The sequence below is a fragment of the Phascolarctos cinereus genome, unplaced genomic scaffold (assembly GCF_003287225.1).
Source record: "Phascolarctos cinereus isolate Bilbo 61053 unplaced genomic scaffold, phaCin_HiC Scaffold_4;HRSCAF=312, whole genome shotgun sequence".
NCBI lineage: Eukaryota > Metazoa > Chordata > Mammalia > Diprotodontia > Phascolarctidae > Phascolarctos > Phascolarctos cinereus.
Window position 1 is genome coordinate 52,193,136 of NW_027555847.1, and position 15,547 is coordinate 52,208,682.

The 15,547-nt window shown below is 44.3% G+C and overlaps 1 protein-coding gene across 1 annotated transcript in view; it reads right to left on the bottom strand.

Annotated features, from left to right (window-relative positions):
* Positions 1–9,433, bottom strand: part of LHFPL4 (LHFPL tetraspan subfamily member 4) — a 37,095-nt gene extending 27,662 nt beyond the window's left edge. Inside the window, exon 1 of the mRNA XM_078152178.1 lies at positions 8,227–9,433. Coding sequence (XP_078008304.1) covers positions 8,227–8,632 — 406 coding nt within the window. The 5' untranslated portion in view covers positions 8,633–9,433. The remainder of the gene's footprint in view (positions 1–8,226) is intronic.
* Between the last annotated feature and the right edge of the window lie 6,114 nt (positions 9,434–15,547).

Consider the following 15,547-nt stretch of genomic DNA (forward strand, 5'->3'; position numbering starts at 1 on the left):
TCAGAAAAGGTGTAGCGGCTTTTCAGCTGAGCTTTGAAGGAAGCTAGGGATTCCACAAGGTAGAGGTGAACAAGGAGTGTATTCTTGACACAGCAGATGGCCTATGCAAAGACTGACAGAGATCGGGAAATTTAGAAAAGGAGTGAGTTGGGGGGGGGAGATTATAAGTTCAGTTTTGAACATGCTCAATTTGAGATGTCAATAAGACATCCAGTTTGAAATGTCCAATAGGCAATTGGTGTAATGGGACCAGAGCTCAAGAGAAAGACAGAGGCTGTATATAGAGATTTGGGAATTGTTTACTTAGAGATGATGAGGAGCTGATGGGAGTTGATGAGGTCACCAAGTGGAAGTATAGCTAGAAGAGGGCCCAGGACCTATCATACTATTACTAATAATAACACATTTTAGTACCTGGAGAATCCTATTTAGAGCTTGAGTGGGCTTTCAAAACTACCCAGTCCAACCACCTCATTTCGCAGATGAGGAAACATCTAAAAAGATAACATGACTTGCCCAAGATCATCAAGGTAGGATGTAGCAGAGCAGTGCTTTCCCCACAATGATGCTGTGTGGTGGGTAAGGCAAGTGTTGTTTTCCCATTTGACAAATGAAAAAACTCAGAAGGGGAAAGTGTTTTGTCCATGGTAACACAAGTAATAAGCGTTAGATCCAGGACTCAAAGCAAGATATCCTGAAGGGCCAGGGCAGAGCCGTTCCTAAGGAACAGCAGATTGTAAACCCCAGATAATTAGATTTCCAGGGTCTTTCATCAACTCAGAAGTCAGTGAGGAAGATAACAGTGGCCCTACCAACTGGTGCCATAAATAGATAAAATAAATAAATAAGATAGATCTGAAGTTCATATATATATCATAAATCAATACTTTTCTGTCTCCTTTCTCTCCCCATTTATATACCATGAAAACAAAAGGGAGGTACCTCTTCTTTCAATACCACCTCATCCTTCACTCTTCCAAGCTGTCTTTTTGTGCCTTCTAGGCTGTGCTGGACGGGCCTGAGGTCACCCAGATAAGGTTGGCAATGACTGGAGATTTGAGGAATGCTTCAGTCCCTGCACACAATCCTAGGCAGCTAGGTGACGATACATTGGACAGTGCACTGGGCCCACAGCCAGGATGGACCTGAGTTCAAATCTGTACTCAGACACTTAATAGCTGTTTAACTATGGGTAAGTCACTTAACTTCTGTCTTTATCAGTTTCTCCAACTATAAAACGGGGATAATAATAGCACCTACCTCGTGGAATTTTGGTGAGGATCAAATGAGATAATATTTGTAAAGTGCTTAGTTAGCACAGTGCCTAGGAGTGCATAATAATCCTTTTCCCCTTCTTCATCCCATCATTCTAATTACGGAGACTTCCCTTGGCCCCTAGCACACTAGTCCAGTTGAGATGCTCTGAGGTAGTAGCCTTAGCTTAATCCTATCCCAATCCATTAGAATCACAGAATTATAGAATCTCTGAAATGAAAAGTACCCTAGAGGTCATGCTGTCTGGCCTGTTTTTGTTGGGCTCCAGGAGCTAAGAATGGCTTTTACATTTTTAAATAAAGTTTTATTGTATTTTAAAATGTAAAAACCATTCTTACCTTGCCAGGCTACACATAAACAGGCAGCAGCAGCAGCAGCAGGAGCAGCAGTGGGAACTGGGGGCAGAAATTTGGCCATAGTTTGCCTACCCCTAATATCTAACCTCATTTGACAGATGAGGAAACTGAGGCCCAAAGAGGTTTTTGACCTGCCTAAAATGATGTCATTAGTTAGGCTGAGGCATTTGCCCAAAGGATCAGGAGGAAGATAATTCAAATGCTTTATTTATTTATTTATTTACTGGAACTCTAGAGTTCTAGAAATCTAATTTAGTTTCACAAAATTCTAGAATGTTGTGCCATTGTTTCCAGAAATTAGGTGGAGCAGGCGCCTAGTAGCCTAATGGCTTGACCACCCTGTTTTATTCCTTCCCTGGCCCTTTTTCCTCATTCTAGTTCAGTCTATGTAATTCTCAACTTTCCCTCTTGCCTCCTTTCCGCCCTCCCTCCCCTTCCTCTCCCTCTCAGGCAGGGACCAGGAGAAGCAAGGACTAGGACAAATCACACAGTCACCCCCTCAGTATGCTTATCCAATGAGATCATGTGAAAAACGAACATCAAGGGCAGCCTTATGATAAAAAGAGAACAGAACACCTGAGAGGTGAGAAAGAAGGGGAGGAGATGGTGTTACTGGGAACAAAGTCCTTTCGTGATAATGGAAATGGATGGACTATATGAACCTTAGTTCTTTTTCCTTTTTTTTTTCTTTTACAAAATAAAATTCTGTATTAAAATAGCAAAGCATAAATTAACTAAGTATTATGTTTGTGTTATTTGCATTTAATCTATATTTATTTTATTTAAATAGGCAATATACAATTCGGAGCAAGATATAAAGAAAAGAAGATCCCTAGATACACATTGATTGATCTCATGTCTTGCTTGGCATAGCTACCTAAGCCTCTTATTTCTCCTCTCCCTGATTCTATCCCTCCCTCAGTCCATGTTCATCAGCTTCATGTGGTATAGTGGAAAGAGTGCTTGAACTTGAAATCAGGAGAGGCCTGGGTTTGAATCCACCCTCTGATCCTTTAGCCTCTCTGTGTCTCAGTTTCCTTATCTGTAAAATGGGGATAACTACACTAGCAGTACATATCTCACAGAATTGTTGTGAGGACCAAATGAGATAATGTGCTTTACAACCTAAAAAGGGAAACACAAGTGTTTATAAAGTCAATTAACCTTCATCTGCCTCAGTGTCCTCAACTGTAAAATGGGGATAATAATAGCACCTACTTCCCAAGGTTGTTGTGAGGATCAGATGACATAACACTTGTAAAGTAGTTAGCACAGTGCCTGGCACATAGTAGGCACTTTATGAATCTGGTTATTTTTCTTGTTGTTGTTGTTATCATTTTCCCATTATTATCCACACAGTAGGGATAGGCCTATCCCCCAATAATGGGACCCAGAGCTTTTCTCAGACTTTATGAACAGTGGTCGTCCCTTCTTTCCCACAAACAAGCATTATCTATGACCGTGTAAATTGTTCCAAAAGTTGACATGGCGGAAGAGTTCAAATAATTGACCTTGATGCCTTTGGCTGTCTTCTGCCTAACACTCATCTTGCCTTCATTTCTCAGGCATATCCCTCAGGTCCTCACACACAGATTCAAATAATGGATGGGTTGTGGGGCTAAGTTGCCCCTCCCCGACATTCTTTCGTCAAAGCCCACAGCCCACTTGACTATGTTATCTGCCCATCCTGCATGCTTTGAGGCCCAATGCAGGGAAGAAAATGGCACAGGAGATTGATTTTTGAGAGCATCCAAGAGTTCTTTCAAGGTCCACGATATCCTGTCTGCAGTTGCTGAGAGATCTTATGAGGGCTTCCTGTTTCTCACCGTGCTCCTCTCTAGGACAAGCAGCTCAGTGTCTATGACCCCGCTAAAATATTTTGTAACTAAATTAATTATTGTATACTAATTTCACTATATCGCTCCAATGTTTGAGAGCCTCGAATGGCACAAACATACACACACACACACACACACACACACACACACACACACACACACAGCCCTTCAGAAAAAACAAACCCCAAAGTCCTCATCTTAGCTTCCAAGGCCTTCTACAAACTTCCTCCAAAAGACCTTTCCAGACTTCTCTTTCCCTCCTTCCCCCTACATGAACCCTACTCCAGTTAAAAGCGATCCATTCACTATCTCTTAAACTTGCTTTATGGTTTTCCTTCTGGGTCTTTGCCATGACATTTTCTTTCTCTTGAATTCTCCCAGCCTGTGTCTCCCCCTATAAAAGCGTGACCCATTCCTCAAAGCTCAGTTCAAATCATTCTCCCTTTAGGTTGACTAGATCCTATGAGATTCCCCATTCTCTGCTTTCTCCATTTGGCCTTCCACCCCAGTCTGCCAGAAATGTTCTCTCCTTCCTCCAGCCTCTTACGGTACTTTTTGACTACATCATTAATATGACACATCCTTAACTGCTTAGTTAATTCTGTCTAATACAGCATGGCACAGTGGGTAGATTCAGAAAGACCTGAGTTTAGCTCCTACCTTGACACATAATAGCTGCATGGCCATAAGCAAGTCACATTACCTCAGGCCTTGATTATTACCTCAGGCAATAGCTGCTGATGGGTCTGCCTGCCCCGGATTCTCTCCTCCCTCGAATCCATTCTCCATTCAGCCACTAAAGTGATTTTCCTAAAACACAAGTCTGATCATGTCACTCCCCTACTCAATAAACTCCAGTGGCTCCCTGTTGCCTCCAGGTGCAAATATAAAATACTCTATTTGGCATTCAAAGCCTGTTGTAACCTAGCCCCCTCCTACCTTTCCAGTCTTCTTACTCCTTACTCTCTAACACACACTCTTCAATCCAGTGATCCTGGCTGTTGTATAAACTAGATACTCTGTCTCAGGCTCTGGGCATTCTCTCTGGCTTTCCCCCCATGCCTAGCATGCTCTCCCTCCTCCACTCAGACTACTTACCTCCTTGACTTCCTTAAATCCCAATTAAAATCCTACCACCTACAGGAAGCCTTCCCCAACCCCTTAATTCCTATGTCTTCTCTGTGTTAATTCATTTCTATTGATTCTGTATATAGCTCACTTTGCATATATGTGCTTGCACATTGTCACCCCCGTTAGATTGTGAGCTCCTTGAGGCCAGGGACTGTCATTTGCCTCTTTTATTTTCCCGGAACTTAGCAAAGTGCCTGACACATAGTAGGTACTTTAATATATGTTTATTGAATTGTATTTAATTGAACCTCTTGATGTTCCAAGAAACTCACTAAGACTGTAAGTTGAAGAGGAGGTGCTGATCTATATTAATGGAGGAACTTTCTTCCCTGGAAGCTCTCAACATCAATGAAATCACCAGTATAGAACAAATACAAACATATATATCTACACACATATACATTCAATATATTTATGTATATGTGTGTATGCATATGTGCATGAACCTGGGTCTCTTGACTTGCAAGACAGCATATGTACACATATACACAAATATCATGCACACACATACTCATAATGAATCTCAACTAAGCATTGAGGGCAAGAGTGATCTTAAAACATCTTCATATAATGGAAAACAGTATAATGTAGTGAAAAAACCACTGAACTTGGATTCAAGAAACTTGCTTTCTAGTCCTGGCTCTACCATTGTAAGACCTTGGACAAATCACTTAACCTCTCTGAGCCTTCATTTTATCATCTGTAAAATGGGAGTGTTAATACTCATACTAGTGACCTCACAGGATTATAATGAGGATCAAACGAGCTAATGCAAGTAAAATACTTTGAAACCTGTGTAGTGCAATATAAATGCCATCCGTTTAATGACTACTTCCCATACTTCAAGAAACAGCTTCGATACTTCAATATTTCAGGGGCCTATGATTTCACCAATGTGAAAACCCTCCACTGACACAGATCACAGCCCTTCTAAATCTTGGTAGATAGACTTTAAGAATTGCCATGGACAAAAATTTCAACACTCTGCAGCCCACCAGATGATAAACCTCTATACACATGTAAATATTTATTAAATAAATATGTATTAAATAAATGGATGCCCACTGCCTTGCCAGTCAAGTGATCAGGGTACTAATTCTGATTCTTCCACTCCTTTTCTATGTGACCTTGGACAAGGCATATAAGGTCTCTAGGTCTCCGTTTCCTCATCTATTATATGGAGCCAATAATAATGTGCCTGTATGCTGTGAAGCGCTGTGATGAGGACAGAATAATAAAATGGATACGAACATCCTTTTAGAGATTATAGAGCACCACACACCAATGCAAGGATGAGCATTATATCCTTGGCTATAATTTCTGAAAGAATGACTGGATCCTTTTCTTCTTAGGGGACTTGCAAAATGTCTGGATGAAATTGTGTCCCAGGACATGGAATTTATCAATTAAACAGCCTCTGAGAGCCCAGATACCTTCAAGCAAATGGATCAAGCTCCTAAGCTCTTTCTGCCCCCTCCTTGGCTCTCACAGTACAAAGAGCACAAAGGCTGAAACTCAAGAGATCTGGGTTTTGGTGGCAGCTCTGGTAGGAGCTATATGTGTGACCTTGGGGCAAGTTGTCATGCCTCTTAGGGCCTCATTTTTCTCATCTGTAAGATTAGGAAGTTGGACCAGGTGATCCCTAAGGTGTCGTCTAGTCCTAATGTTTTGTAAATCTGTGATTGCTCAGAGAGCCTGGATAGCAGCAACCAAATCAGAAAAAATGTCAAATCCTCAAGATTAAATTTCCATGGGTTATGGGGGATTTGAGGACCAGGAAATCAGCAGTAAATCTTTAAAGCATTGAAAACTTCCCCAAAAATGGCTGAGGACTTTAATGCTAGGCCTAGAAACCCTCTATAGCCATTGTCCAGATTGCCACTGAGGGGTTGGCTGGGGTTTGGGGTGGGGGGAGGATGAAATGCAAATCTAAAAAGGATGATAAAGTCAGAATCCTTATTCTGTGTACTGCAAAGGTTCCCACTTAGACAACTAAACATAGAGAGACACTGCCTATCCTTACACTGGCCTATTTAAAGGCATGAGAATGTCTATAAAGTAATATGAGTGATAAATGCAGAGTGATGACTTCTCTTTTTAACAGATTAGGATTTATGATATGTTATCTACACCAAAGTAGTCACTGGGTGGAGAGGGGGGAGATCTTTGTACTTACTCTAAGATTGCCACTCCTTATAACTTTGTTGTAACCCTTCTTGAGGAATCATCTTCAAAGTCAGATTACACAAGAAAATCTACCTCATGTTATACTCCTTTCTCATTTTTATCATCAATACTACCATCAGTAGTACTGTAGTATACAGACAGACACACAGATACAAAATATACAAACACACATACACCATTCATACACCACGATTCTCCAGCTTATTCAACAATATTACCTATAAGTTTTGACTTCAACTAACTTTGTCTTACTTCCAAAAGTAAAATCCACCCTCAAAGGACCAAGATTTATCATCATAGAGATGTTGTTAAAATGTGTCATAGGCTCAGAAGGCAGCTCCCAAAAAGGAATTTCTCACAACATGTTGAGCAATAGCAGACTCATGTGTGTGGCCTCCTGAGGTGGTTGCTTTGAAGGGGACAGTCCTCATTTGACTAGAGAAGTTCTGGTCTCTTTATTAAATAATACTACCCATCACTTATAGTCATACCTTCTCATCCTATCTACCCCAGTCTGATGGGGTTCCCCCAACCATTTACATTTGTTCCTATGCCTCTTCCCCCACCTCCCAATTCCGCCATCCTACTCCACCCCCACCTCCATCCATGCATGCACTCAGACAAATGCAGGGAGGAGCTGAGTCTTCAAATTCTGTCTTCAGTCTAAAAGGGTAACTCTAATGGATTCTGGAAGACATTCACAGCAATCAGTCCTCTTTCCCAACAGCCTCTTCTCCGGCTAGGGATAATGCTTTGGCAAGACATTTCAGAGGGTTCTGTAAGCTAACAGAACCCTCCTCGAAGAAGACAAGACCCAGAGAACCACTTTGATGAGTGATACATTCTAACTTGTGTGTCCCAAGTGTGTGTTGGATGCTTAAGAGATCTCCCTAACTGCATAACCCTCCACATTCACACCCTTCAAATACACACTTCTCTCACAGCCTCCACAGTCACACACTGAAATGCATTCTCAGCATATATTCTACACACAAATACAAACACATATACACTCTACACTCATTTCCCCCATGCCATCCCCTAACATAACTTTAACTCACAAATACAGGCTATTGCTATGTAAAATAATGCTCACCAGTTATACTCTAATTCATACTCTAATACAACTTTAAAGGCTGAGCCTAAAGAACAGAACTTCTTTAAAAAAAGTAATCTCTGCACCCCACTCTCAGATCCTGGATGACCGGATCAGGTAGAGGAGGTGAAGGGACTTTATGAAGTGAAACTGACATCCCTGGACAACGTGTATTTGTAAGTCCTTGTCTCTTCCCTCTTATAGAGCCAGAGACCTCTACTTACCCCCAAGGCCAGCACAAGCAGACTTGAAGGGAGTCTGGGAGACAGGAACCCTCAAGTCCATTGTGCATGAGCCCTGGGGTCCCCCAGGTTTCCTCCCATGGCCACCTCCACCCTCCTACCTGCAAGCAGTTGCATCCAGGCACAGATCTTGTAGACTGTGGCTGTGTTGCAGAAGAAGAAGAGGGCGAAACAGGTGATGCAGCCCAGGATCAGCACCATGGACAGCAGCACGAAGAAGGCAGCCGCCTTGAAGGCCCCAGACGGGATGGTGCTGAAGTCGGTGAAGGAGCCACGGCAGGTGAGCTCCCGGCCAGCCAGCCCGCTCCCCACGCAGTAGTGGAAGAGGCCGAAGTAGCCGGGTTTAGGGGTGCTCACACTGTCGCCCACCCAGTAGGGCTGGATGAAGACCACCACGTTGATGATGGCGAAGCAGATGGTGAAGATAGCCCACAGCACCCCAATGGCCCGCGAGTTCCGCATATAATGCTCATGGTACAGCTTCGAGGCCTCCTGGGATGGCAGCATGGTGGCAGGGTTTGGGGTTGGGATAGAGGGTGAGAGCGGGGATGCACTGGGCTATGGGACCAGGAGCCAGGAACCTGATGGTTAGGAGCCTGGGAACTGAGAGAGGGGTGGGCGGGGGAGACGGGGAGGGAGCTAAGGAAATGAAGGCCTGAGAGCCTGGAACCCCAGGGCTGAGGGGTGGGAGTGAGGGGCGGAAGGGCAGGGGAGGCGGGGCAGGGGCCCTAAGACTAGAGGGGCTGGGGCTGGGAGAGGGGGGGCCCCAGGGCCCAGGCCCAAAGCCTTCCCGGGGGAGAAGATGCTGGGGGCAGGGAGCTGGGGGGAATGGAAAAGGATGGGGAGAAGCTGGGGGCTGGGGGGAGGCCAGAGCGAGGGGACTGGAGGCGTGGGGAGCCGGGCAGGCACTGGGCCGAGCTGAGCCGAGCTGAGCGAGGGGCCGCGCGGCCCAAGAGCAGGGGCTCCGGGGTACCAGGCCCGGAGGGGAGCAGCGCAGCAGCAAGCCACGAGCCCCGAGGAGGCGGGCCGGGCGGAGGAGACTGCGGGGCCCCGGGCCGGGGCCAGGGCCGGGGCCGGGGCCAGGGCCGGGCCGGGAGACGAACCTGTCCTAGTCTCCAGGAGGCGGCTGGAGCTCCGGAGGGGGGCCGGCCTGGGCTGGGGGACCGCGTGCGCCCGACCCAGGCCCAGAGGCAGGAGGACCCTAAGCACCTCGGCTCCGGGGCCCCGACGGCGGCGGCATCGGCTGCAGCTTCAGCGTTGGCGGCAGCTTCGGCCCGGCCTCCATCTTTGCTCCGGTTCTCCCCTGGGGGCGCGCTCCCGCGCCGAAGCGCGTCCTCGTCGCCACCCCCCCTCCCCAGGCGCGCCCCTGACGGAGGCGCGCTCCTGTCCGGTGCAGGTGGAGCAGAGGAGGGTAAGGAGGGCTAGACTTGGGGTTCGGCCTTGGCTCTGCCGGTAGGCTCCTACCTCTGGCCCTCTTGGGTCTAACAGCGCCTGGGGGAAAGGGGATAGAAAGGAAGGGGCCTGGGCTGCCCACAGGAAAGCGGCACCTTCGCAGACCCCCGACCTCTCCACGGCCCCCCAGGTACCCTCGCTCTCTCCATTCACAGAGTAGCGGGGAGGGGTGCGGCCAAAGCCCCCGTAGTCTCAGAATCCTGAAAAGGTTCCCCACCACCACAGGCAGTCTTCTCACTGGAGCTTGCCCCGCCCCTCGACTGGGCTCTGCTCCTCAGCAAACCTGAGATGTTCCCTGGAGCCCCAGACTGAGCTGAGTCCTTCCTTCCAGGCCCCTTCGCAGGGGTGGGTCTATCTGGTCCTTGGGATTGTTGGGAAAATGAGATTGTCCAAAATGGGCTTCTTAGAATCACAGAATGACAGAGCTGGAAGGTACCTTAAAGACTATAAATCTAGTCCAACTCCCCTGTTTTACAAATGAGTAAACTGAGGTGCAAAGAACTTGAGTTATTTGTTCAAGGTCATACAGCTAGTGAATGGTAGAGCTGAGACTTGAACCCAGTTCTTCTGCCTTCAAGTTCAGAACTCTTCCTACTATTCTTCCCTGGGTTCTAGTCAGTGTGGAGAGCAATCCACAACTCATTTCATTCATTCATGCATTTGCTCACTCAACAATTCTTGATCACTATGTGCAGAGCACTGTACTAGGTACTGGGTGTAGGAAGGGAGAGTTGTGGGAAGTGTCTGCCTTACCTTAGGGATCTCACAATGCAGCAGTGGTAATCTTTCTGACCTCCCAAGCACTTGTCATGATCTACTTTGTATTACAATAGTTCACATTTATATAGCTACTTGAAATTTTCAAAGCATTTTCTTCACAGCAACCCAGTGAGGGAGGGGTTGTATAAATATTATTAACCTCATTTGACAAATGAATAAATTGAGCCTCAGAAAGTTTAAGTTATCCAGAACTACACTGCTAGTGTCTTTATTTGTGTTTGTATAACATCCTCTCTTCCTCTCCCAGGATTGTGAGCTCTTTGAGGACATGTACAGTGTACTATTAGTCTTTGTATACCTTCAGGGCCTAATGTAATACTCTGTACATAGCAAGAACTTGATAAATGTTTGACAAATTAAACTAAAGATATTCGAACAGATAAATAAAAGGCAAATTAGAATATAAATATCATCTTAAGAGCATTACAAAAATGATGAGAGATAGATGGCAAATTGATATATGACTCTAGTCCCAGAACGCACTAGTATAGAATGCAGAGAGTTTCAGTCTCTTCAGTATTCTTCAAGCTCTTCAGTTTTCTTCAAGTCTCTGAATTTCTTTGGACTGCCAGCACTTCTGGGTACCAGCTTTGAGAGACATGATGGAAGATGCCAACCCCATTCCAAATTATTGAAGGAATAGACTCTGGGAAGAAGCTGACATGAGAAGAACTGGCAGTCTCCATCATGTCCTTATCCCCAACTTTCTACATCAGAGATTTCAGGGAAGTTCTACTTGGGTGAGATCAAGGATTCTTTCTTGATTAATCTGAGTTACTTTGCTTCCAAAGGGAAAGTGCCTTCATTCTGTATTGTCTGGTATACACTCTCATGTATATTTTCTCTGATTTCTGTTTTCTACAAGATTGGACAAATGGGTTTCTTTGCTGTTTGTTCATTTGTTCATATTTGTTCATTTGATGTGAAAAGGGTCAAGACCTAGATATAAAGCTTAGGATCCTGCTTTCCCCCTATTAATGAAAAAGCAATCAGAAGTTAGATTGAACCTGAAAAATACATCCCCTAGAATAACAACATTTAAAGAAGAAGATATAATTCTGGCCCAGTACCTCCTATTTCTGAAGAGAGCAAAGTGATGACCTTTTTCCCCAACTTCCTGCTTCCGATTCTGGCAGGAATTAAATTCTTCCTTGAAGAAGAGTGGGAGGAAAAGAAGCTAGGGATGTCTATTCTGCCTTCTTTGAACCACACAATGACATCCCCATGGCATATCTGGGAGAAAGCCCTAGCCATAGATAGATAGATAGATAGATAGATAGATAGATAGATAGATAGATAGAATAGATAGAACTAGTTAGGTGGAGCATTTATTAAGAGCTTGAAATGTGTCAGGAATTGTGCTAAGTGCTAGGGCTACAAAGAGAAACAAGAAGCTTCCATTCTAATAGGGAAAGACATCATAAAAGAAGTGCTAGAAAGCAGGAGGAGAAAGAAAGGAGTATCTGTTGATTTTGGGGGGGAGGGGAACTGAACCATAGTTCCCAGTGAGCTCAGGAACCCTAGATTAGATGGATCTCCCTCTCCCCCACAACTGAAACTGGGAAACAAGAATCATTCTTGGTATCTCTGACCTCTTTGACACTGTCAATCACACTTATCTCCCTGCTACTCTTCTCTAGGTTTTTATGACACGGTTCTCACCTGGATCTCTTCCAAGCTGTCTGACCATTCTTTTTCAGTCTCCTTTGTTTGATCTCCAGCTAAGTCATTCCTACTGATTATGGATATCCCCTACGACTCTGTCCTGTGACCTCTTCTCTTCTCCCTGTATACTATTTCACTTGGTGATCTCATCAGCTTCCATAGATTCAGTGATTATTTCCATACTGATGATTCTCAGATCTGCTTATTTTGCCCTAAACTCTCCCCTAACCTCTAGACTAGAATTTCCAACTGCTTATTGTCCTGTAGACATCTTAAATTCAACATGTCCAAAAAACCAAACTCATTTTCTTTTCCCTCAAACCCTCCCCTTTTTCTAAATTTTCTGTTACTGTCAAGGATACTACCATCCTCTCAGGCACCCAGGCTTCCAACATAGTTATCGTTCTCAGCTCCTCACTCTCTCTCACCTCTCATAGCCAATACATTTCCAAGTCCTATTTATTCTACCTTCATTACATCTGTCTTATATGCTCCCTTCTCTCCTCTAATGTTGCCTAGACTATCAAAACGGCCCCTTTGATCTCTTCACCTCAAGTCTCTCTCCACTCCAGTCCATCCAAGAATCAGTTGTCAACTGATCTTCCTAAAGCATAGATCATTCCTCTATTCAATAAACTCCAGTGGCTCCCTGTCACCTCTAGGATCAAATACAAAATCCTCTACTTGGCATTCAAACCTGGCACCCTCCAACCTTTTTCAACTTTTTACAGCTAACTCCCACCTATATACCCTGTGATCCAGTAATGCTGGCCTCCTGGCCATTCTTCAAACAAGATATTCCATATCCCAATTCCACGCCTTTTGCTGGCTGTCTCCCATATCCAGAATTCTTTCCCTCCTCAAATTTGCATCTTGGCTTTCCTGGATACCTTCAAGTCCTGGCTAAAATCCCACCCTCTACAGGAATCCTTTCCCTGTCTCTTTAGTGCTAATGCTTATCCTCTGCTGATTATCTCCATTTCATTTGCCTCCCCCATTAGGCTACAAGCTCCTTGAAAGCAGGTACAACTATTTTGCCTTTCTTTGTATCCCCATGCCCACATGGTTGGTAATATACACAGTGAATATATATATACTGGTGGATCCAACTTGTATTTGAGGGGCAGTATGAGAAGTAAGACCCATCTTGCTCCTCATCTAGAATTGAATGGGATTTGAGAGAGTTTGTAGGTTGGGAAGGGCTTTGCTCAAGAGATTGCTGAGACACAGAACCCTGGAAACTACCATCCAATATTCCCAGGTAGTCTAACCCTAATATAAAGCCTCTCTCTAAATCACACCAACTCACCCACTGGAAACTGAATGTGTTTATAGAGCTGTCTTCAAGAGTAAGCATAAAGCTGTCTTCTTATGATGCAAGAGACTACCCTACCCCCAAATTACTGCTAGGCTCCAATTAGTTCAAATAACATATCCCTTGAAGGGATTACATGTATTCAGATTTGCACTATTTGAAGCTATAATTATGTAAAACATAGTCATTAGTTCCATATCAATGAAAATATTCAATGCAAATTCAAATAATGTGACCGCTAAGGGGGAATTCATTATTTGTACTAACGGGGACCTGGTTGTATTTTCCCCATCACCTGCTATGGAGGCAGAAATTCTGCTTTGTTCCCTGGGGTCTTAAAGGCTTGCTGGTCTTCCACAGTTCCCTGTGATGCTACGAATACCTCCGGAAAGAGCAACCACTTACCCATCATCATTATCTTCATCAACAGCAAGCATTTAAAAAGTGCTTATGTGCCAGGTACTATGATAAATGCTGGAGATATAGAGAGAAGCAAAAACATGATTCCTGCCCTGAAACAGCTCACATTTTAATGGTGAAGGTAATATGCAAACGACATACCTACAAGATACATACAGTGTAAAAAGGAGGTAATCTCAGATGAAATGCATGGCAGGTATAGAGTATGGGGAGGAAGAAAGAGACTAGGAAAAACATCGTGTGTGTGTGTGTATGTGTATGTTGTGTGTGTGTGTGTGTGTGTGCGCGTGTGTGTGTGTGTGGCAATCGGGGTTAAGTGACTTGCCCAAGGTCACACAGCTAGTACGCATCAAGTGTTTGGTCTGAGACCAGAATTGAACTCGGGTCCTCCTGACTTCAGGGCCAGTGCTCTATCCACCATGCCACCTAGGTGCCCCTGGGAAAGACATCTTGAAGAAGATAACATTTATATGTAGTCTTGAAGGAAGCCAGGGAAGTCAGGAGGTGGAGGTAAGGAGGGAAAAGCATGAGAGACAGCCAGTGAAAAAGCCCAGAAAAGGGAAATGGAGGGTCATGTTCTAGGAACATAGTGAAAGCCAGTGTCTCTAGATTGTAGAATAATAAGGTGGCAGCAAAATGTAAGAAACTAACAGTTTATAGTGATTACTGGTGGACATCAAGCTGAAAACAAGACCGCAGAGAATGAAGGAGAGGAACCCTAAAAGGAAGAAGGAGACAGTATCAGTTCTTGTTGATGGTTGTCCCTAGACTTCATCTCCTCACACCCTGGTTGTTAGTGCTCAAAGAAATGTGGCTTTCATCAGAAAGCCTGCATCCCTGGACACCTTCTCCCTATTTCTTGAAGCAATGGTCCAGGAAGAAGAGTAGGCATACTATTTTCTCCTCAACTCTGCTCACAAAATATGTCTTGGCCATTTTCATTCAGCAACTTCTCTAGGTGATTCACTCCATCCTTCTTTATCATCTGGTTCAATCCTCATTACCTTTTACCAGGTCATGCTGACTTCTTTGTCCAAGAGTCTACTACCTAATTCAATCTTTCTCTCTGCCCTAATCACTGACTTCATATTTGGAGACCTAAAAATACCAAGCTGGGTCCTTTCCTGGAGATTTGGCTTTTTATTTTGCTGACCTCCTAAATTGCCATGACCTCTGTTTTCACTCTACCTCAGCCATGCACAGGAATGGTCATACCCTTTATCTCACTATCACCTAGAACTGTTCTATCTCCATAATCTGATTTGGAAACCCTTCTCTTTGATTATAATTTCCTTTCCTTCAATAGTTCCTTTAGTCATCTCACCATTCTGTTTTCCCAGTCTATTATATCTTCACTGTCCTCGCCACCTATCCTTCCCTAGTCTTGACCTTATGGTGGACTAATTCAATCTAACACTACCAGCTACCTTTTAATCTCTTACCCCTTGTCTTATTACCACTCATGTCTTGCCAGATCCCAGGCTTGTGTTACCCTCCACCTTCTCCTTCTCCTGGTGGATGCTGATCATACTGATCAATGATGCAGTAGAATGTGGGAGAATTCTACTGACTAGATTCACCTATATAGTTTCAACTAGACCCTTGCTACATGATAATTCTTTTATTCTTCTCTAAGTCTGTCACATTCTCCACAGAAGGTATTCTTAAAACTTCTCCATTCCTCAAACCACCTACACCACCACTACCAACCTTTCCCTCTCAGGAGAACTTGTCCTCTACTTTTCTAAGAAGATAGAGACCACCTGCCATGATCACCATCTTTTTTCTGT